General features: G+C 47.4%; 1 protein-coding gene across 1 annotated transcript in view; it reads right to left on the reverse strand.

The window, feature by feature from the left end:
* Positions 1 to 21,453, reverse strand: part of ACSBG1 (acyl-CoA synthetase bubblegum family member 1) — a 45,433-nt gene extending 23,980 nt beyond the window's left edge. The window contains exon 1 of the mRNA XM_079911832.1: positions 21,055 to 21,453. Within this exon, the coding sequence (XP_079767958.1) occupies positions 21,055 to 21,134 (80 nt within the window). The 5' untranslated portion in view covers positions 21,135 to 21,453. The remainder of the gene's footprint in view (positions 1 to 21,054) is intronic.
* Positions 21,454 to 22,401: the final 948 nt, after the last annotated feature.

Genomic DNA, 22,401 nt, shown 5'->3' on the forward strand with positions numbered 1-22,401 from the left:
AAACAGAGGGTTCTGAACACCGTGGACTTGTCCTGCTGACTTTGGATCATCGGTTACTGCCATTACTCTCTTGGGTTGTTGAGTAAAAGCTGCCTCCACCTTGGGACAAAGAAGACTATAATGTTATCAAATGACTCCTGCACTCTGGGCTCAGACAATTACAGGGCAAATGGGGGGACACGCACATAACTAGGCAGAGGGTCCCACACTGAGAGTCCGGGGGAGGACTGTGAACTTGGTGTAACATCCATGCTCTATCTCGGCCCCTGTCCTCCAAAGATAGGGCTGCCCACAGGGTAAACCAAGTGCTTAAAGCCAATCAGCTTTTGAAATCACCAGCTGTGGGCAGCCACCCCCAAATTAGCCAAGGCATCACTGGCTGTAATCTCCCACCATCTTAACTGCTTCCTCACAAACAAGCCTGTTTTTAAATCCTCACCATCAAAAGATACAGGCAGCATTTCTGCCACCTAATAAAATTTGCATAAACTGGTTCTGGTTTTAAAATAGCTAAATGGGTTTCCCGGGTGGCGCAGTGGTTAAGAATCTGCCTGCCAATGCAGGGGACACGGGTTCGAGCCCTGATCCGGGAAGATCCCACATGTTGCGGAGCAACTAAGCCCATGCACCACAACTACTGAGCCTGCGCTCTAGAGCCCACGAGCCACAACTACTGTGCCCACGTGCCACAACTACTGAAGCCCACATGCCTAGAGCCCGTGCTCCGCAGCAAGAGAAGCCACCGCAATGAGAAGCCCGCGCACCGCAAGAAAGAGTAGCCCCTGATCGCCGCAACTAGAGAAAGCCCGCACAGCAACGAAGACCCAACGCAGCCAAAACTAAAATAAATTAATTTAAAAAAAAAACACCTAATTATCCAAATGAGTAAAGTATGCTCTTCCTCTTGGTTTGAACCTTCAAGGTTTAGTCCCCTTAGGGGGAGGGTATCCTTGTCCATCATCTGAAACAGAATTTGCTGGACCCCCCTATAACTTTTTCCTGCTCACTTCACTCAAGGTCATACTAGTAACAAACTCTACAGGTCTGGCTTGTAACACAAAAATGAGCGAAACTGCATCGCGTCGAGGGCCATCTGCCCCTTCCCAAGGTGGCTGCTGCCTCACACGTCTTTGTTGGCCATGGTCGTCTTTAGTTTTTAATTCTCATCTGCATTACTAGTGGTCGCTTCTTGCCACTGTCACTGTGCCGGCCTGTAGCAACTCACCTCCCTCCTACTTTACAGGGTTTTTTTGGTAGCAGACTAGGAAATAAAATATCCAAGCTTGTTAGAATTGTCAGTTAACTCAGAGGAGATGGCTTCCAAAGTGAAATTTATAATGTTTTCCTCAAAGAAAAGAGATTTGGGGAGCAATCCCTTCAGTTTTGACTCCTTAAAAGTATTTTGGGCCCCTTCTAATTCTTGCTGCCATGCCAGAAGGAACAAGTGGCTGGTAAATGACCCCAGCAAGTGAGGTACGACTATTATAGTCAACACGATGAGCCGGGCAAAGGTGATTGACACGGTATCCCCGTCATTCTGGAATCTTAGACTCCTCCTGGAATACAGCGCTCCAGAACTTGGCTCAGTCCCAGAGGCGGAAGTTCCTAAGCAGCAGAATGACAGTTATGGTGGGAGAATGGCCCAAGGAGGCTGACTTGCCCTGCTTTACTCATTCCTAGGAGGAAGAAGATCCAAAAAGTATCCCTGGTGAGGACGGGAATTGCTCTCAACCCCAGCTCACACTACACACACACACACACACACACACACACACACACACTATGAGCATCTTGCCTTTACTCACTTTCACAGAAGCAAAAACTTCTTCAGCACCTGCCCAGTAGCACAGGGAGCAAGAAAACACTTGAAGGGCATGTATGAGCAGACATATTGTGATGTGTGTGGGGCAGGCAGAGGAGTCTGGGAGAGCCCGCACTCTCCTCTCTCTGAACTGGCTCTCCTTTCTCCTCCAATCTTGGCAGAAGAGCTGATGGGAACCATTTAAAGACACAGCCTGCCAAAAGCTTCCTTCAGCTCCTCCAGGAAGTCCTCCCGGATTATCCCCAACACCTCTCACCCTTGTAGCCCTCAAACACTCAGGTTTGGGCTTTGAAGGCCACACGTGGCTTGGGAAGCTCCTTGAGAGTACGGGTCATGTCTGATTCAACCCTGACCTCTGTCCCTCAGTACTCTCTGGCATGCAGTTGGAGCTCCGTAAATGTTCGTTGGATCTAATTGTTCCCAAGTTGTCACTATGCGTGTGACACGTAAGTCGAGGGGAGCCTTCGTTTTCCATGTGAACCCCTCATGGATGGGGATCCATCTCCTCTTTATTTCTGTGGCTCTTTCTTCCCAATCAACCCTCTGCTCTGTGTGTAGTAGGTGTTCAATAAATGCTTTCTTGAAATAATAGAGCGTTGAGATTTACCAGAGTCGGCCTGTTCAAGTCACTTTACTTGCCGTACAACCTTGGGCAAGTCACTGTACCTCTCTGAGCCTAGGTTTTCTGCCTAAATCCTATGACCGTTGTGAGGATAAGAGGATACATGTAAAGTGCTTAGTAGATCAACAGCTCTCATCCTTACTGGTGAACTCTCATGGATCTTTTGGGGAATAAGTAGGAAGAAATTCTTTGGTGAGATTAGGATGGTGACTAAGAAGGGTGAAAAGACCCAATCCAAGTCTGGGGGTCGAGACACCCTTCCAAGCCTGGGTACTCTCTGTGGCAGGCAGCGTGGGGGCCGGGAGGTGGGAAGAGGGTGGGATCCTTGTTCCTTACATGGTCCTCAGGGTGGAGCTGGCAGACCTGAGCAGGAGTGCCTCTGGCATGGTCCCTGAGGGGTGGCCACACCCTGCGAGCTCACCGGGGAGAGAGTGAGAACCTCAGAGAGCTTGTCCCAGCATTCCCCGGGAGAGCCGCATCAGCCCCAGAGAGGTCCAGAACCACAAAACCATCCTGCAATAGAGACACAGCGTGAGTCACCTCGTGGCCTGGCTGGGCTAAGGGGGCACCTGCCCTCCTTCCTGGACACGACTCACTGGCTCCCAGCCTCGGTACCGGACTGCAATTTACCGCCTCCTAAGCCCACATGCTCTATTCGCATCAGGAACAACGCAGCATTGCAGGAGGTGGCTGCCTTCGGCCTCCGGGCTCTCTAGTCCCCAGGATCAATCGGTCACCAGGATGAGCAAATACATCAAATTCTTGGGCCTCCTGCTTTGCAAAGACTCTTGCCCACTATTGGCAACCGTCCGGCCCCACACCGCCGTTTCTTGTTCTGGTTCTCACCTCTCTCTGCTCTGGGGGCAAAGGGAGAACCCTACTCCTATACGCCACAGGATGTTTTCAGTGGAGGGCGTTGCCCAAATATTTTCCCAAATCCTAAAAACCCCAAGTAGGGAGAGGAGCAGTGCCTCCTCCAAATCCCACGGTCCTGGCCACACAGGCTGGTCCCTCTGCACAGGCTGGAGTTCTCAACAGTGACCTAGTCTGCAGCGCTGCTTCCCACGGGTTTCCCCATTCCCCTGCACGGTGGACCCCACGCCCCCCACTGCTCTTTAGTCTGCATGACCTGCCTGTCTCACCTCAAAGATCAGTGCCCCTGAAATCTCTCTTGTGATTCCTGACTCCCAACTGGAAGGCCCCCACCGAGGACTTAGAGAGGACTGCATGCCGCGAGGGTCTGGCTGCCGCAGGCACTCACCTTCCTCCTCGGGGCTGGCAGGCACAGAGCTCAGCATCCCCTGTGCTCCTTCAGCTAAAGCATCATGGGTGTCGGAGCCAGTGCTGCCGGGTCCCCTGGTTCCAGGTGATGATGCAGTGGGGCTGGGCGTCAGTGGGGACCCGCCCCATCCTGCCTTGGGCCTGCGGGAGAGGTGTGGCCCCAGATACCTTTGACCCATCTGGCTCAGGTCCTAGCTGCTCCCCTGTGAGGCTTACATAAAGAGGGCAGGAGGCAGGGGAGGGGTCTAGATGCCAGTGCAGGTGGGTGTGTTGGCTGTCATCCTGGGTAGAGCCACACAAGGACACTGTTCCTGCCACGGGGCCCTCCACCTGGAGCCAGCCCTGGGCCCCAGGGGCTGGGCAGGAGGTTTGACATTTTTTTTTTTTTTAACTTTTCTTTACTAAATGCACGCATTGTGCCAAGTGCTTTATGTGCGTTAGCTCTCTGCATTCTCCCAACAACCTAATATGGAACGTAGTAATAGTCTCATTTTGCAGGTGAGGTGAGAGGCCCAGAGAGTTTTAGACTTGTTCAGTGTCACACACCCAGCAAGAGGCAGAGATGGCATTTGAAATCCAGGTCTCCATAACTGGCCCTGAAACCAGGACACCACATAAGCTAGATCTAACCATTATTTGCATCATAAAATTCAGCCAGGGCTTCCCTGGTGGCGCAGTGGTTGGGAGTCCGCCTGCCGATGCAGGGGACACGGGTTCGTGCCCCGGTCCGGGAAGATCCCACATGCTGCAGAGCGGCTGGGCCCGTGAGCCATGGCCACTGAGCCTGCGCGTCCGGAGCCTGTGCTCCACAGCGGGAGAGGCCACAATAGTGAGAGGCCTGCGTACCGGAAAAAAAAAAAAAAAAAAAATTCAGCCAACAGCTCCATCTCACATTGCCTCTGGCAAGCCCCTCTTCCACGGTAACAATATCTCTGCACGTTGCCCTCTTGTCCTCAAACGCCCCCTCCACTTGCACCTCATTCCAGAGACTCTCAGGTTTGTGGCAGTAAACCTGCATCTTCTAAAACTTGGGCCATGCTCTCTAGAAACCCCCCTCCCAACCACTGTGCTGTTTCGCCTCCCACTCCCATCACCCCAGAGCTACCTCCCCACCTTAGTTTTCACCTGCCAACTGCCTTGGGGTGAGTGGGGATTGGATGAAGTAAAAAAATGGAGGCAGTCCCACTGGGTGTTAGGGGGAACTTAAGTCCTAATTCGAAGGCTAAGAGTCAGGGCATAGCAGCAGGATGGGGCAGGAGTTGTTCCAAGGCCCTCCACCCAGTCAGACGGCAGATGACTTCCAGATTGCTACACTAAGCTGGCCTGTCACTACCAGCACACCAACTTCAAGAGAATTCTGCCCTTTCAAATTCCAGTTTGTTTTTTGGCTGCACTGCATGGCACGTGAGGTCTTAGTTCCGCAACCAGGGATTGAACCTGTGACCCCTGCATTGGAAACGCAGAGTCTTAACCACTGGACCACCAGGGAAGTCCCAAATTCCAGTTTCTTAATGGCCTTTTCCCCCAGTGATCCTTGCCCACTGCCACCTCAGGGCACCCTGACAATTTGGGTTCGGGGTGTTGGTCCTGAGCCTCCCATGAGTTATGAGCCCTTTGAGAAACTGCTGGAAGCCCTCCCCTGGCCCCACCATCAATGTTTGCAGATGGTCTCTTGCAGTTTCAGGGCACCCAGGGGGCTTGGGAAGCCCATGCTATATTAACAACCAACCCAGTGAACCCCAGAAGGGAATGCGGACTCTTCCTCTGTCCTGAAGAGAATACGGGCTGCCCCTCTTCTCCTCCTCCCGCTTTCCTAGTGAGGACAGAGCATTGTTGTTGATGATAGGAGTTGGCACTGGGGGTCGACGTGGGTGGGCATGGCGGGAGAAGTGTCCTCACTTCGGGATTCTAGCAGGAACACGTGCCCAGATCCCTCAGCCCCTCCCGGGCAGCTCGACAGCCACTCTGGATGTAGAGTTCCCAAACTGACGAGGAGGCTGGGCAAATGGGCTTATTCTAGGCAGGAGGGCTTGGGAAATGTGTCATCTTCCCTTTCTATCCCCTAGCGCAGGGAGATCAGCTCGGTGCTTTGTGACCACCTAGAGGGGTGGGATATGGAGGGTGGGAGGGAGGGAGATGCAAGAGGGAAGAGATGTGGGGACATATGTATATGTATAACTGATTCACTTTGTTATAAAGCAGAAACTACATGTAAAGCATTTTACACCATTGTAAAGCAATTACACTCCAATAAAGATGTTAAAAAAAACAAAACAAAACAGAAAAGCCACAAGGTTGCCTCCCCCTGGCAGAAGCTTCCAACTGTTCTTCAGACCCTTCCTCCTCCCGGAAGCCCTCTGGGAGGGACCCCCAGCTCTCATGTTTCTTCCTGGAGCTGTCCTGGCTGAGCCCATCCCAGAGCACTTAACATTGAGAGTCTGGGTGTTACTTTTTAAAACATAATTGTGTACCCTGAGATAAAAACCTTAAGCCCATATTCTCAGAGCTGGAAATGATCTCTCCCCGCCCCATGACGGACGTCTCCGCGACTCTCCTTCTTCCTACTATGATTATTGACTGAGTGCCTCCTCTGCAGACATTGCAGGGGGCCTGGGGGCAGAGGTGAGCCCAGTGAGCCTGGTCCCTGCCTGGAAGGCTTGGAGATGATGGGACTGACAGTCAAAAAACAAAGATGCATTCAAGGTCACTGTGGGGTCACCAGACCCAGGCTGGGGTAGGGGGTACAGCAAAATTAAAGGGAGAAAGTTGGATAGGGGTGAAGGTTTATTTTATGAGAAGCAGAGGGTAAGCGTCCCAGGCAATGGTGCCACAGGGGATGCTGGTGCAGACAGAAGAGGATACAGGGCCCTGGTCATAGACTCAGGCTGAGGACCGTCCCCGGCCTTGGTCCCCCAGCTCACAGGGGGACCTTGCCAATGCAGAGATCTTTTGGGGATCCATGGTCTCTTGGAAAGGGTGAGGACGGGGCAAGGGTGGTCTAAGACATATCCCCCCAGATCCACCAGAAGGAACATATTTGGGGCAGGCACTCAGGGGCCCTTGACTGTGACTGAGCCCCCAGTCTAAGGGCCCAACAGCAGAGTGTTTGCTGAGAGGCCAAAGGCTAGTCCCAGCTTCACCTTAGCTCCCACCATCCATGGTGGTGGGGCCGTCCCACCAGCCAGCTGACTTCTAACCCAGTTGGCAGTGGCTCAGTGTTTAACCCTGTCTAGCTAATCACATAGTCTGCACGGTCACACTGAACTCCCCTGCAAAGCCTGGAAGGAGTCTGGTCATGCCCAAGACAGGTCCCTGGGCACTGGGACATCTGGATTCTAGCCCAGGTTCTGCCTTAGTTGGGTAAACTTGGGCAAGTTCCTGGTCCTCTCTGGGACTCAGTTTCCTCAGGTAAGTCACAGACAGAGGGCCTTCCAGTTTTCTGTCTATGGCTGGTGATTTGGGGGCCTGAGCTGGAATTCTGCTGCACCAGGCAGAGACAAGGCTACGAGGTTGGGTGTTACTAGGCTCCCAGGCCTGAGGAGCCGGGGGAAAACAAGGCAAGAATAACGATAGTAATGGCTAATAGCTAACAGGTATGCAGCACTAACTGTGCGCCAGGCAATGTTCTGTGCACCTTACACATATATTAACTCATTTAATCCTCACAACAGCCCCGTAAGGTAATTCCTATCACTATCCCCACTTTACAGATGAGGAAACTGAAGTACAAGGAGATTATGTAACTTGCTCAAGGTCTTTCAGTTAGCAGAGTAGGATGCAAATTTGCGCAAGTGGGCTTCAGTGTTTATGCTCTTAACCAACAGGCTATACCTCAATAGTCTCAGGTCTGCTGGGTGATTCGAGTGGGTGGGGCAGGGGCAAAAGGGCGGGAAGTGTAGAAAGGTGGGCACCCCATGGTCCTCTAAACTCCTGCTTCCAATCATTCATCATTAGACCCTTCTTTACACCCTTCCTCCAAAATTTTGAAAAATTTTGTATATAGCCAAGGTTTAAACCGTGAAACCATTTTCTTGTGTTGCATTGATGACAGACACAGATAACTGTCAACTGGTGTCTTGAATCATCGTTGGGAGAGCAGTATGAAGCTTGGAGTTGACATAATTCCAACACAAAGCAAAGACTCCTAGAAAATTGCCATTTGTACGTGAAGTACCACGAGTTTGACTTTGGGCACATTTCTCCTGTTAGGACTTCAGTTACTCCATCTATAAAATGAAGGGGTGGAAGGGATAGTCTCTAAGTCCCAGCTCTGATGATAGGTGGTTTTCCATGTTTCTACTAAGGAGATGAGAGGAAGGAAGAATACTGCCCACTCCTCGGCCAGAGGAACTTCATGGTGTCAGGTTGGGGGCAGAGCTGGGAGTTAGACTTCTACCAACAGGGGTGTCGTGTCCCTGCAGCACATGAATGTTGGCTCCCAGACTTGGTCCCTGCCCTAGAGGAGCCCACAGTCTAAAGAGGAGGGTGAAGGAGAGAGGCACGTACATGGCCTGTATACAGGAGAGGTATCTGTGAGCATGGCAGGCAAGGGGGTCGCGAGGTGGAGGCACAGCGCTGTGGGAGCCTGGTCTTTTAGGGGAACATGGTTTCACTTTTTTAAAAGCGAGAACTAACATTTACTGAGCAATTAGTATGTGCCAGGTGCTGTTCCAATTGCGTTACATGTGTTATTTACTTATCTCAACGATCTTATAAAGTAGGTACTAAATTAGAATCCCCCATCTAATTGGAAATGGAAGGACAAAGAGATGAAGTAACTTGCTGGAGGTTATACAGCTTGTAATTGGAATAGTTGGGATTCAAATCCAGGCAATCTGATTCCAGATTTTATGTTCTGAACCACCATATGCTCTGCCTAAATTGGGTGAGGCTCTCTGAAGCTCCTTATGCCTCTCCACACACTTCAGTAACATGGGTTTTCTTAGGAGCAACTGGCTCAGAAAGGCAGAGCATTGTGGCTGAGACGCTAGTTTAATGCACATGTATTTTTAAATTCTTCAAATCAGCATACTCCTGACGTATCACAGTATCCAACATATAACAAAAAAATGATCAGACATCTGAAAAAGCAGGGAATGTGAGCCAAAATCAAGGGGAAGGAAACAGCCAATAGAAACAACTCAGGTATGACGCAGATGTTAGAATAAATATGCAAAGGCTTTAAAACAGCTGCTAACACATGTTTGATAATTTAAAGAAAAAATGATAACTGATGAACAGATGGAGAATTGCAACATAAAAATAGAAAGTATAAGAAAAGTACAATCTCTGAAATGAAAAATTCACCAGATGAGCTTAACAGCTGATTGGAAACTACCCCCCCCAAAAAAAGTTCATACACATGAAGACAGAATAGTAGAAATTATTTAATCCAAATACTGGAGAGAAAAAAGATTTTTTAATTGAACAGAATGAAACATTGTTGAAAGAAATTAACAAAGAGCTAAGCAAATGCTAAGCTAAGCAAAGAGACTTAATATTGTTAAAATGGCAATAATAATATTGTTAAGATAGCCAAACTGGGTATTCCCTGATGGTACAGTCATTGGGAATCTGCCTGCCAATGCAGGGGACGCGAGTTTGAGCTCTGGTCTGGGAGGATCCCACATGCCGCAAAGCAGCTAAGCCCATGCACCACAACTACTAAGCCTGTGCTCTAGAGCCCGCAAACCACAACTACTGAGCCACGCGCCACAACTACTGAAGCCCACGCACCTAGAGACAGTGCTCTGCAACAAGAGCAGACACCGCAATGAGAGGCTCACGCACTGCAATGAAGAGTAGCCCCCGCTCACCGCAACTGGAGAAGGCCCACGTGCAGCAACGAAGATCCAGTGCAGCCAGGGATAAATAAATAAAATTAATTAATTAAAAAAAACTTTTTAAAAAAAAGATAGCCAAATTGATCTATCGGTCAACATAAGCTCTATCAAAATCCTAGCTGGCATTTTGGCAGAAATTAACAAACTGGTCTAAAATTACTATGACACTTCCAAAGACCCAGGATAGATGAAACAATCTTGAAAAAGACCGAAGTTGGAGGACCACACTTCTTGATTTCAAAACATACTATAAACCTACACTACAGTAATCAGGACAAAGTGATACTGGCATAGGATAGACATATAGATGAATGGAATAGAATATAGGATTCAGAAATCCACCTTCACATTTATAGTCAACTGATTTTCAACAAGGGTGCCATGCCAATTCAATGCGGAAAGTATTCTTTTCAACAAATGGTACAAATCAACAAATGGTGCTGGGACAACTCAATATCCACATGCAAAAGAATAAAGTTGGACCCTTTCCTCATACCATACACAAAAAATTAACTCAAAATGTATCAAAGGCCAAAATGTAAGAGCTTAAACTGTAAAAATATTAGAAGAAAATCTATGTGGACTTAAGTTGTTATTTTTTTGTTTTTTGGGGGGCTTTTTGGCCACACCACATGGCTTGTGGGATCTTAGTTGCCTGACCAGGGGTGGAACCCACACCCTAGGCAGTGAAAGCACGGAGGTGGACTTCAGTTAGGTAAAGCCTTCTTAGCTATGACACCAAAAGTACAAGCAACAAAACAAAAACAGGTAAATTGGACTACATCAAGATTAAACCTCTTTGTGCTTCAAAGGACACCATCAAGAAGGTGAAAAGATAACCCACAGAATGGAAGGAAATATCTGCAAATCATTTATCTGATAAGAGAATTGTATAGAATATATAAAGAACTCTAACAATTCAACAACAACAAGAAAGGAAAGAAAAAAAAACCCAATTAAAACGGGGCAGGGATTTGAATAGACATTTCCCCAAAGAAGACATACAAATGGACAACAAGCACATTAAAGGATGTTCAACACCATCAGTTATCAGGAAATGCAAATCAAAACCAGAATGAGATAACATTTCATACCCACTGGAATGGCTGTTTATAAAATACAGATACTAACAGTGTTGGTGAGGATGTGGAGAAATTGGAGCTCTTGTACACTGCTGGTGGGAATGCAGCTGCTTTGGAAAACAGTGTGCTAGTTCCTCAAAAGGTTATACATAGAGTTATTATATGACCAAACAATGCCACTTCTAGCTTTATACCCAAAAGAAATTAAAACGTATGTCCATACAAAAACTTGTACATAAATATTCATTGGAGCATTATTCATAATAGCCAGAAAATGAAAACTCAAATGTCCATCAACTGATGACTGGGTAAACAAAATGTGGCATGTCCATACACTGGAACATTATTTGGCCATAAAAGGAATGAAGTACTGATACATGATATGGCACGGATGAATCATGAAAATATCATTCTAAGTGAAAGAAGCCATTCACAATAGATGATATATTATATCAGTTCCTTTAAGTGAGAGGTCTAGAATAAGCAGATCTACAGAGACAAAAAGCAGATTTGTGGTTGCATAGGGCTGGAGGCTTGAGGGGAAATGGAGAGTGACTGCTAATGGGTCTAGGGTTTCTTCTGGGGTAATGAAAATATTTTTAAATGGACTGTGGGGAATTCCCTGGATGTCCAGTGATTAAGACTCCGTGCTTCCACTGCAAGGGACAAGGGTTCATTCCTGGTCAGGGAACTAAGATCCCACATGCCTCACAGCACAGCCACACACAAAAAAATAATAAAATAAAATGGACTGTGGTAATGTTTGCACAACTCTGAGAATATACTAAAACCCACTGGATTTTATACTTTAAATGGGTAAATTTTATGGCATGTAGTTTATATCTCAATAAAGCTGTTATATTAAAAAAAATGAACAGAGCCTCAGTTACCTGTGAGATAACATCAAATATTTTTCAAAAAACATCTTTCAAAATGAAAGCAAATATAAAATGGATGACCAACAAGGACCTACTGTATAGCACAGGGAACTATACTCAATATCTTACAATAACCTCTAATGGAAAAGAATCTAAAAATCTAAAACTATATATATATATATATATATATATATATACACACATATATATATATATATATATATATATATATATATGACTGAATCATTTTGCTGGACACCTGAAACTAACACAACATTGTAAATCAACTATATTTCAATTAAAAACAAAGTGAAATAATGACATTTCATTTAAATGCAGGATGGGAGGATTTTTCACCAGCGCACTTCTGTGATGGTTTGAAATCATGTCTGCAAATTCTTTACACTATTCCCATCAATAGGCTGAGTTTTATTCTCTTCTCCTTGAATATGGGATGGCCTTAATGACCAGCTTCTAACAAATACAATGTAGTAGAAGTGACACTATGTAATTTCCAAGGCTAGATCACAAAAGGTGATACGGTTTTCACCTGACTCTCTCAGGATACACGCTTTTTGGATCCCTGACCCACCATGTCAGAAACCTGGCTACCTTGAAGCCACCATGAAGGAGACCATGTGAAGAAGCTACATAGAAATAGAGATACTGAGGCTCCCCAGCTGTTCCCAATCCCAGCTTATTGAGTCTTACCACCTCAGGCATCAGACAGATGAGTAAAGAAAACTTTGAGATGGCCCTGGGCCCAGCCACCAGCTGTCATGTCAAGAAGACACTTAAGCAGCCTATAGAGAGGTCCACTGGCAAAACTAAAGTCTCTGGACAACACCAATGTAGTAAGTTGAAAAATGCCCCACCCCCCTGCAGATATTCATCTCCTAATCTCTGGAAACTGAATATTATCTTACATGCCTTTACACGCCTCCCCTCCCCACCCCCTAAAAAAGGATTTTGCAGATGTGATTAAATTAAGGATCTTGAGACAGGGACATTATCCTGGATTATCCAGGTGGGCATTAAATGCACTCACTTGAATCCTTACATGAGGGAGGCAGAAGGAGATTTGACACACACACAGAAGAGAAGGCAATGTGACCACAGAGGCAGAGATTGGGGTGGTGCGACCACAAGCCAAGGGTGGATGCGGGTAGCCTCCAGGAGATGGAAGAGGCCAAGAACGGATTCTCTCCTAGAGCCTCTGGAGGGAGCACAGCCCTGCTGACCCTTGATTTAAGCCCTGTGAAACTGATTTCAGACTTCTGGCTTCCAGAACTATGAAAGAATAAAGTTCTGTCTTAAACCACCAAGCTTGTGGTAATTTGTTCAAGTGGCAATAGGAAACTAACACAGCCAGTGAGGAACAGAGGTCTACCAACGACCTTATAAGTGAGCTTGAAAGAGGGTCTTCCAATTCCAGATGAGTATTACCCTGGCTGACATCTTGGCTGTAACCTCATGAGAGACCCTGAGCCAGAACCACTTAACTAAGTTGCTCCTGAATTACTGACCCATATAAACCATGAGAGATAAATGATTGTTGTTGGTTTGAGGCACCACAGTTTTGAGTGATTTGTTAAGCAGCAAGAGATTAACTAGGACACCTTCACTACAAGAGATGCTATAGGGATTTATTCGGGCTGATAGGAATTACACCAGATGAAAACATGGATTTACAAGAAGGAATGAAGATCAGTGGAAATGCTAAATATATTAGAAACAAGACAAGGATGCCCACTCTTACTACCTCTCTTCAGCATCATATTGGAGGTCCTAGCCTGTGCCGTAGGGCAAAAAAAAAAAAAAAAAAATTAAAAGGCAAAATGATTGGAAGTAAAAGAAGTAAAACTATCTTTTAAAATAGATAACAAAATTGTATATATAAAAAAATCCTAGGGGATCTATGAAAAGAAACACTAGGGCTTCCCTGGTGGCGCAGCTGTTGAGAGTCTGCCTGCCGATGCAGGGGACAAGGGTTCGTGCCCCAGTTTGGGAAGATCCCACATACCACGGAGCGGCTAGGTCCGTGAGCCATGGCTGCTGAGCCTGCATGTCTGGAGCCTGTGCTCTGCAATGGGAGAGGCCACAACAGTGAGAGGTCTGCGTACCGCAAAAAAAAAAAAAAAAAAAAAGAAACACTAGAACTAATAAATTAATTTAGTAATATCACAGGATACAAGGTCAATTTTTTTAAATTGATAGTATTTTTATATAAATAACAAATTATTAGAAAATTAACTTTAAAATACAATTTACATAGTATCAAAACCCATACAATTCTTAGGAACAAATATAGGAAAAAAGGTGTAAGACATCTACAACTGAAAACTACAAATCATAGTTGAGAGAAATCAAAGACCTAAGTAAATGGAAATACATACTATGTTCATTGATCAGGATATTCTCCCCAACTTGAAATATAGATTCAGTTCATTCTCAGTCAAAATTCCAGCAGTCTTTTTTGTTGTGACTGACAAGATAATTCTAAATTTTGCATGGAAATACAAAGGAGCTATTGTGTTAGTAACCTATTATTCCATAACAAGTATCCCAAAACGTGGTGACTTAAAATACAAGCATTTATTATCTTACAGTTTCTGTGAGTTAGACATCTAGGTGTGGCTTAACTGAGTGCCTCTGGCTCAAAATCTCTTGTGATGTTGTCATCAAACTGTCAGCGAGGGCTGTGTTCTCATCTGAAGGTTCAACTGGGAGAGGATCTGCTTCCAAGCTCACTCATAGGGTTGTTGGCAGAATTAAGGTTCCTTGCAGGTTGTTGGGCTGAGGGTCTCAAATCCTTAATGGTTGTTGACCAGAGGGTTCCCTCAGGCCCTTGCCACCTGGGCCTCTCCCTCAGAGCAAGCAAGTAAGAAAATGAGGGAGAGCAGTAAAAATGAAATCATGGTCTTTTTGTAACCAAATCTCTGAAATGAAATTCCATCACTTTTGCCATATTCTACTTCTTAGAAATGAGTTACTAGGTTGGCCCACATTCAAGGGTAGGGGATTACACAAGAATACAGAAGGTAAGACTCATTGAGGAGCATCTTAGAGGCGTCTACTGCTCCCAGGATAACCAAAACAATCTTGAAAAAAAAAAAAAAAGAACAAAGTTGGAGGACCAACACTATCTGATTCAAGACTTAATATAAAGCTATAGTAATGAAGACAGTGTGTGTTGACATAAATATAGAAAAATAGTTCAATGGAAGGAAATCTAGAAATAGGTCCCTACATATGGACAATTGACTTTTTTTTTTTTTAAAACAAAGGAGCCACAGCAATTTAATACTGAAAAAAAAATCATTTTCAACAAATGGCACTTGAATAACTGGATAAAAATGTGGGAAAAAAGAAAATATTAATTTGAGATGGATCATAGGCCTAAATGTAAAGCCTAAAGCTTTTAGTAGAACACATAGAAAAAAGTATCTTTGTGACCTTAGTACAGGCCAAGATTTCTTAGAGAGGATGCAAAAGCACTAACCATAAAAGAAATACTTAGATAAATTAGATTTATCAAATAAAAAGATGTTTGCTCATCAAAAGACAGCATTAAGGAAATGAAGATAAGCCACAAACTGGGAGATAATATTTTCCATACAAGTATCTAGTTAGGGACTGATATCCAGAATATACAGAGAAATCTCTGCAAATCAGTAATAAAAGGATTAAGAACACAATTATAAAATGGTCTAAAGATCTGGATAGACACTTCACAAAAGAAGATATAGAAATGGCCAATAAGCACATGAAAATAAGCTCAACATCATTATCAGGGAAATTAAAACCACAATGAGATACCACTATTCGACCACCAGAATAGGTAAAATTAAAAAGACTAACAATATTTAGTGTTGACAAAGATTTGGAGCAACAGAAACTGCTCTTGGTGATGGCATGACCACTTTGGAAAACTTCTGGTGGCTTCTTTAAACATATACCTATCTTCTGATGCAACAGTTGTATTTCTAGGGTCTTCTCCAAGGAAATGAATATATATGTCCACAGAAAACCTTATACAAGAAAGTTCACAGCAGCTTTACTAATAAAATCCCCAAACTGGAAACAACTCAAATGACCTCAACAGGAAAATGGACAAACAAATCGTGGTCTAGCCACTCGGCGGCATTCTCTCAATGGTACAAAGGAATGAACTACTGAAACACTTCACACATGGAGGAATCGTGCAAACGTCATGATGAGTTAAAGGAGCCAGACATAGAAAAGTACATACTGTGTGATTCCATTTATACGATGTTCAAGAACCGCCAGAAAACAGTGGCTGTTCAAAACTGGTTTGCTTAAGGACAAATGGGGGTGAGAGCTGACTAGAACGGAGCAGAGAGGACATTCTGGGCTGATGAAAATGTCCTATATTTCTACTGAGTTGTTGATTACAGGGGTATATACTTTTTGTCAAAAGTCATCAAATTATACTCATATCTGTACATTTCACTATATGAAAATTTTGCTTACACACAACTTATTATATTTTGCAGATGTAAATTCTTATTTTACAGCTGCTTGGGGCTAGAGTCCAAGCTAGGTCCTAGATGTCCTTCACACGGTGCAACCTTTGCAGTTTCCAAAGCACCTTCCCAGGCCTGACTTTAAATGTTCCTCACAGGCTCCTTTGCAAGGAGCCAGGGCTGCCTGGGGAGGAGGGCTAGAGCCAGGACCCAGGGGGCACTCATAGAACCCAGGGTGATATAGGACTTTCTCTCACTATCACTGCCCATGTCTTTTGCAGGACAAAGAGATAAGTAGTGAGTTCCTCATCCCTGGAGATATTCAAGTCAGGGTAGGTTGACAGTATGTGAGTGTTGTGACAGAGTGGGTTAGACTCAGTGACCTAAAAAACCCCCACTGGCCTGAGAGCCTACCATTCAGGGACTTGCCTAGGGACAGAGTGAGTCAGCTTCTGGCCCAGCGTTCTGACTCCAGGCCAGCTTGGGCTCTACTGACCCCAGCCAGTGACTCTACAGCCCCTGCAGGAACTCAGTGCTGGCCTAGGCTCATCTGCATCCTGAAAGCATCCAGACTTGTATTCAGATGTCTAGGACCGGGACTTCCCTGGTGGTCCAGTGGTTAAGAATCCACCTGCTAATGCAGGGGATGCGGGTTCTATTCCTGGTTGGGGAACTAAGTTCCCACATGCCACGGGGCAACTAAGCCCAGGTGCCACAACTACTGAGCCCATGTGCTCTGGAGCCCATGTGCCACAACTAGAGAGAAGCCTGCCCACGCACTCCGGAGCCAGCCCTCCACAGCTAGAGAGCACGTGCACCACAACTACTGAGCTCGTGCACTCAGCACCACAACTAGAGAGAAGCCCGCGCACCGCAATGAGGAGTCGCTACAAAAGATCCCGCGTGCCACAGAGAAGATCCCACATGCCGCCGCTAAGACCCAATGTAGCCAAATAAGTAAAATAAATAAATAATCATTAAAAAAAAAAAAAAAGAGGTCTGTGCCCAGGGTTACTTTGCCCCAGGGATTCTGACTTCTGGGATGTGCCCTGCCCTTTATCCTGGGACTCTTGACCTTGCCTTCCTGTGGTACTTATAATATACTCCCACATCCTCTGTCCTGTGCCGACTGGTCTTTTAGTTTCTCAAACACTGCAAGCTCCTCAGGGCCTTTGCACGTGCTATGCCCTTTTCTTAGAAACATCTTTCCCTACCAACTCCTACTCCTCTTTCGGGTCTCAGCTTAAATGTTACTTTTCCCAAGGAAGACTTCACCAACCTCTGAGTCAGATATTAAGAAATTAAACATTTTCCATTTTAATAATTTTTAAGTATGCAATTCAGTGGCAATGACCACATTCCCTCCTTTTTCCCCTTAATTCTTTCATGGCACCTTTTGCACTTATAGTTTAATAAGTAATTGTATAATTATTGGGACTTCCCTGGTGGTGCAGTAGTTAAGAATCTGCCTGCCAATGCAGAGGACACGGGTACAAGCCCTGGTCTGGGAAGATCCCACATGCCGCGGAGCAACTAAGCCCATGAGCCACAACTACTGAGCCTGCGCTCTAGAACCTGCAAGCCACAACTACTGAGCCTGCGTGCCACAACTACTGAAGCCTGCACGCCTAGAGCCCATGCTCCACAACAAGAGAAGCCACCGCAATGAGAAGCCCGCGTACCACAATGAAGAGTAGCTCTCGCTCGATGCAACTAGAGAAAGCCCGTACTCAGCAATGAAGAATCAAAGCAGCCAAAAATAAATAAATTTACAAAAAAAAAAAGATAATTATATAATTATTTGTTCATGTCTGTCTTTGCTGCAAGTATGTTAATTCCTTAAGTTGGGGCTTGTTTTGTTTTCTATGATATTCTCTTAGCATAGTACCTGACATATTCAATAATAAATAATTTTGAATAGATGAATGTATACTTATGAAAACAGATAGATAATAAAGATACCAAAATAAGAGGGAAAAGGCAACTCTACGATAACCATTTCTCATATTATGGGGAAGTGAGGGGGAGGAAGTTGGGAAAACTAGAAGGCCCTGGATATTCCATATTCTTAAGGATGCCTGTATCATTTCCATAGCATTTGCATTAGGTTTGTTCCTCCCAGGCTTGCACACCCCAGAGATGGAGAGCTCACTCCCTACCATCCTTGGAAAGCTTTATCAGTGAGAACAGCCTTCTTCACTGGGCTTGCAGCAGCCTCCTGTGCCTGTCCCACACTCCTGGCTCTGAGGGAACTCCTCTCGGCACCCAGTCTTTGAGCAGGCAGGGCTGGGAGTGGCAGCTGGGAGCCCAGGGGGAATATGGTCAGTTCAGAGTTCACCATCCTTCCCTGGGCCAGACTCGACTCTGCAGGCTCCCTTCTCCTGGCGTCTGCCTCCCAACTCCAGCCTGTATTCACTGCTGCCAGAGTCACCTCCCCAGACTAGGCTCTCCTTCTGCTTCTACTGCTTCCACGCCTGCCAGGGCTCCTCTCTGCCTCTTCCTCTGGCTCTGGCAGCCCTCATGCCTGGCTGCCCCTAGTCTGGCCACACCAGCCTATCCAGACCTAGGAGTTAGCTTAGGAGTTAACCTGACTGGTCTGACGGCCACCTGTAACTCCTCCACAACCACTGCTTCTGTCCACAGGATGCCCCTGCCTACCACCAGGGCATCCACCACCCTTCAAACCCAGGATGAACTGTCTCCTTCTCTGGTTCTTCTGAAGCCCTTCCTCCAACCTGGGCTTCTTCAGGCTCAGGGAGGCTGGTGTCCCTCCCGCACCGAGAGTTTAACAGGGCTACTCCGATGGGTACTCCTGATGGATGGCATGGTCTACAGCCACAGCCTCAAAGGACACAGAGCGCAAGCTGCCAGATCAGCACCTGACCCGTCTTGGCTCCAACCCAGCAGACCCATCCTCTCTTGGCCCTGGCCCGGCTCCCTCCCTCCAACCCTGCAAGTGGTGTGGCACAGAAGGGAATTCATGTGGGTCAGCCTGGTGTGCAAACCCTCCTCTTCCCAGTCTCCACCTCCCTGATCTCCGGCCTCCCCTCTGCAACCCTGGGAAGGGGAAGGGGGTAAGATAAGGCCCCTCTCAGGCTATTGGAGGAATGTAGGCCCACCCTCCCCCAGGAGCAGCAGCCAGCCCATGGCCACAAGGCCAGGACAGATAGGCAAGCCTGAGATAGAGCCCTTTGCTGCTGGGGCTGGCCTGAAGGGGCATCACAGCAGCTGTAACGGCCTCTGACTTGAGAACAATGTTAAACAAGGGTTCAAAGTTCTTTCCTCATGACTACTCTGCAAGGCCGACAGAGCAGGCGTTATCATCCCCATTTGACAGATGGAGAAACTGAGGCTCAGAGAGGGTGACTTGCCCAGAATCAGATTAGGTCCAGAGCAGAGCTGGATGGGAACCCAAGGCATGAGCACCCGCAGCCTGCTAAGAGAATTCCCAGGCATTGCTAGGAGGTTAACTATGCATTTGAGCGGTGGCCCTTGTGCCTTTGAAAGCATTTCATACACACCAGCTGATAGAATCTGTCCAAATTTTCTGCAGGGTTAACAGTGGTCAGGCGTTTTGTCTTCATTTGTACAGACGGTGATACTCAGGCTCAGAGAAGCTCAACAACTTACCCGAAGTCGCTAAGCAAGAAAGCAGGGGGCCTGACCTTCTGAGTTTTCAGCCCTCTCTTCCTCCACAGGGCTCCTCACCTACCTACCCTTAGCAGCCCTGCCCCAGCCTGGGGCTCTCTGCTGCTTCTCTTTTATGGAGTCTGCAAAGCAGGTCCAGGCCTCTGTGAGCCCATTCCCCAGGGTGAGGGAATTCCAGCCAGCCCACATTGAGGGCCCCACTGACCCTCCCAGGGAGGGGGCTGGACCTCATGCTCTTGGAGGTCTTGAAGGTAAGGAGCCCCTGCTTCTGGCAGGACAGGTGTCCATTCTCCGTTCTCGGCAGACCCAGGGCAGGGCCCAGGCCTCCAGCCCTGGGAGGGGCCTCTGCCCGTGAGGCACTTTCACATTTATTCCATTTGCTCCATCTTTCCTTCCTTGTAACCCCTCATTGAGAACAATGGCCATTCACTCTGTAGCTCAAACCCTGGCAACTTCTCCCCATAGGGCTCAGCCCCCGGCATTTCTCCCTTGTCCTTCTCCCCTGCCGCACTCCAGCCACCCAGGCCTCTCCCTTCCCTGAGTTCCCCGTCTTGCTTCGCATATTCTCACCCTGGCAGTGCTGGTCCCTTCTCCCGCATGGCCCTTCCTCTCTGACTGTTAGTGCCCTCCTGACCATCGAAGACCTGTCTCAAGAGTCTCCCGTGGGAAGCTTCCCTCCTCCTCCTGGCCTGTGTTCCTCCTGGGCACAGACCACAGGCATCTGGACCCTGGGGTTCCATGTGTCTGCCTTCTCCCTGCCTCCTGGTTGAGGGCTTCTTGGGCCAGGACTGGGTCTCAACTTCTCAGGATCTTACCACTCCTTGGATGGACAGGGCCTGGGCCGGAGTGGGCACTAGTGAATGGCTGACCAATTGAATCCGCTTCCTCTGAATCACAGATTAGCAGAACACATACAGTAGGAGGGCTTTGGGGAAAATTCAACCACCGCATTCATGTACAGACAGGGAAGCTGCAGTCCAGAGAGGCGCAGGGACCCACCAAGGTCACACAGCAAGCTGGAGCCGGATCCTCTGGCTCTCCCCTGTCCTTGTCCGTCATTGACCCCCACATGCCAAAGGCCCCCTTGAGGAGACGGGGAAATATTCCTATTGACTGAAAACTTCTTCCTCCATCCACCTGCAGCCCCCTACTCATGCCCTCATTCCTCGGTTGAGCCCCTCTTGGCCACACAGGGGAGTAGACAGTTTCAAGTGACACATGTCCCAGTCCACGGCTTATTCCATTTAGAGATCATCCAGACCCTTCCCTTCATTTCCCAGATGAAGAAACTGAGGCTCAGAGAGTGAAGCAGCTTGCCCAGGTTCACACAGCAGAGTCAAGTCCACAGCTCGGCCAGAGGCTCCATGGACAGAGACCGACCTCCAACTTACCTGGTTCCCAAGTGTCCTTGGGTGGTCCCCAGGCTCGCATCCAGCCGGCTCTCCTGCGGGGTCACTCTGCTGTCCGGCATGCTGGGGTCCTGGGGGGGACAGCTGCGTCCGGCTCCAGAAGTGCACGGCACCCGCCGCGGGCATCTGCTGGAGAGAGAGCTGTCTCCCACTGCATGAGAGGTTGGCCTTGACTGGGTGGTGGGGGTTGGCTGGGGAGGCAGTGACTAGAGTGGCCCAAAGAGACCCATTTCCTCTCTATTTTTAGAAGCTCAAAACACCCCTCAGCGGTGAAGTTGCTCAGGATTAAAACTTTCCTTTTCTTTGTGATTTTGTTTCACTCAAGACGAGGAGAATTTCAATGAAGCCAGTGTTCTTTTTCATGCAAATCCACTCTGGTTCTCCCAGGAAGTCTGGCCAATGGGCTCAGGGCTTCTGGGCCCCCAGAAAACCTCCTCACTGGCTTTAAAAGGCCACGTCGTAGCCCAAGGGGTTCTCAGCACCAATCTGGATTCAGATCCTGCAGTGGCTGCTAACCTCGACTGCCCACATCCTGCAACCTTGCCTCACCGTCCGCTGGACGCAGCCCCAGGAAGGGGTTTCACCCGCACAGCCCACCTCCCCCAGGCCCTGCACTGGAGGCTGGGGATCCGAGGAGGACCTGTGGCTCCTTCCCTCAAGGAACCCCAGTCCAGGGGAAGGAAAGAGACATTTCCAACACTGAGGACTATGATATAGTTGACAGAAGCATTTGCACTGAAGCAGACGTGATAGAGGACCTAGGAACGTGACCACCCAGGGGCACCAAAATAGAAGTGTGGATCTGTTCCATCAGCTAAAGGAAAGAAGAGTACTGATGGTGGGTCTGCAGCATCTGTAAACCGATGTGGAAAATTCATGTAGGGCACGGCAGGTGGCGGGGGGCTTTCTCTGAGTACCAGAAATCTCCCCCTTAGACTGTACTAGTTCCCTGCAGGAACGAAGTACCACGAACTGGGTGGCTTAAAACAGAAATGTATTCTCTCACAGTTCTAGACGCCAGAAGTCTGAAATCAAGGGGTCATTAGGGCCATGCTCTCTCTAAAAGCTCTAGGGAAGAATCTTTCTTTGCCTCTTCTAGCTTCTGGTGGTTCCCAGAAATCCTTATGTTCCTTGGCTGGTAGATGTGTCCCTCCAATCTCTGCCTCTGTCTCCACATGACTGTCTGCCCTCTGTGTCTAGGTCCCTATTTTCTCTTAAGGACAACAGTCATTGGACTAGGGCCTACCCTAATCCAGTATGATATCATCTTAACTAATTATATCTGTAAAGAGCCTATTTTCAAATAAGGTCACACTCCAAGGCTCTGGG

The sequence above is a fragment of the Stenella coeruleoalba genome, assembly GCF_951394435.1.
Source record: "Stenella coeruleoalba genome assembly, chromosome: 2".
NCBI lineage: Eukaryota > Metazoa > Chordata > Mammalia > Artiodactyla > Delphinidae > Stenella > Stenella coeruleoalba.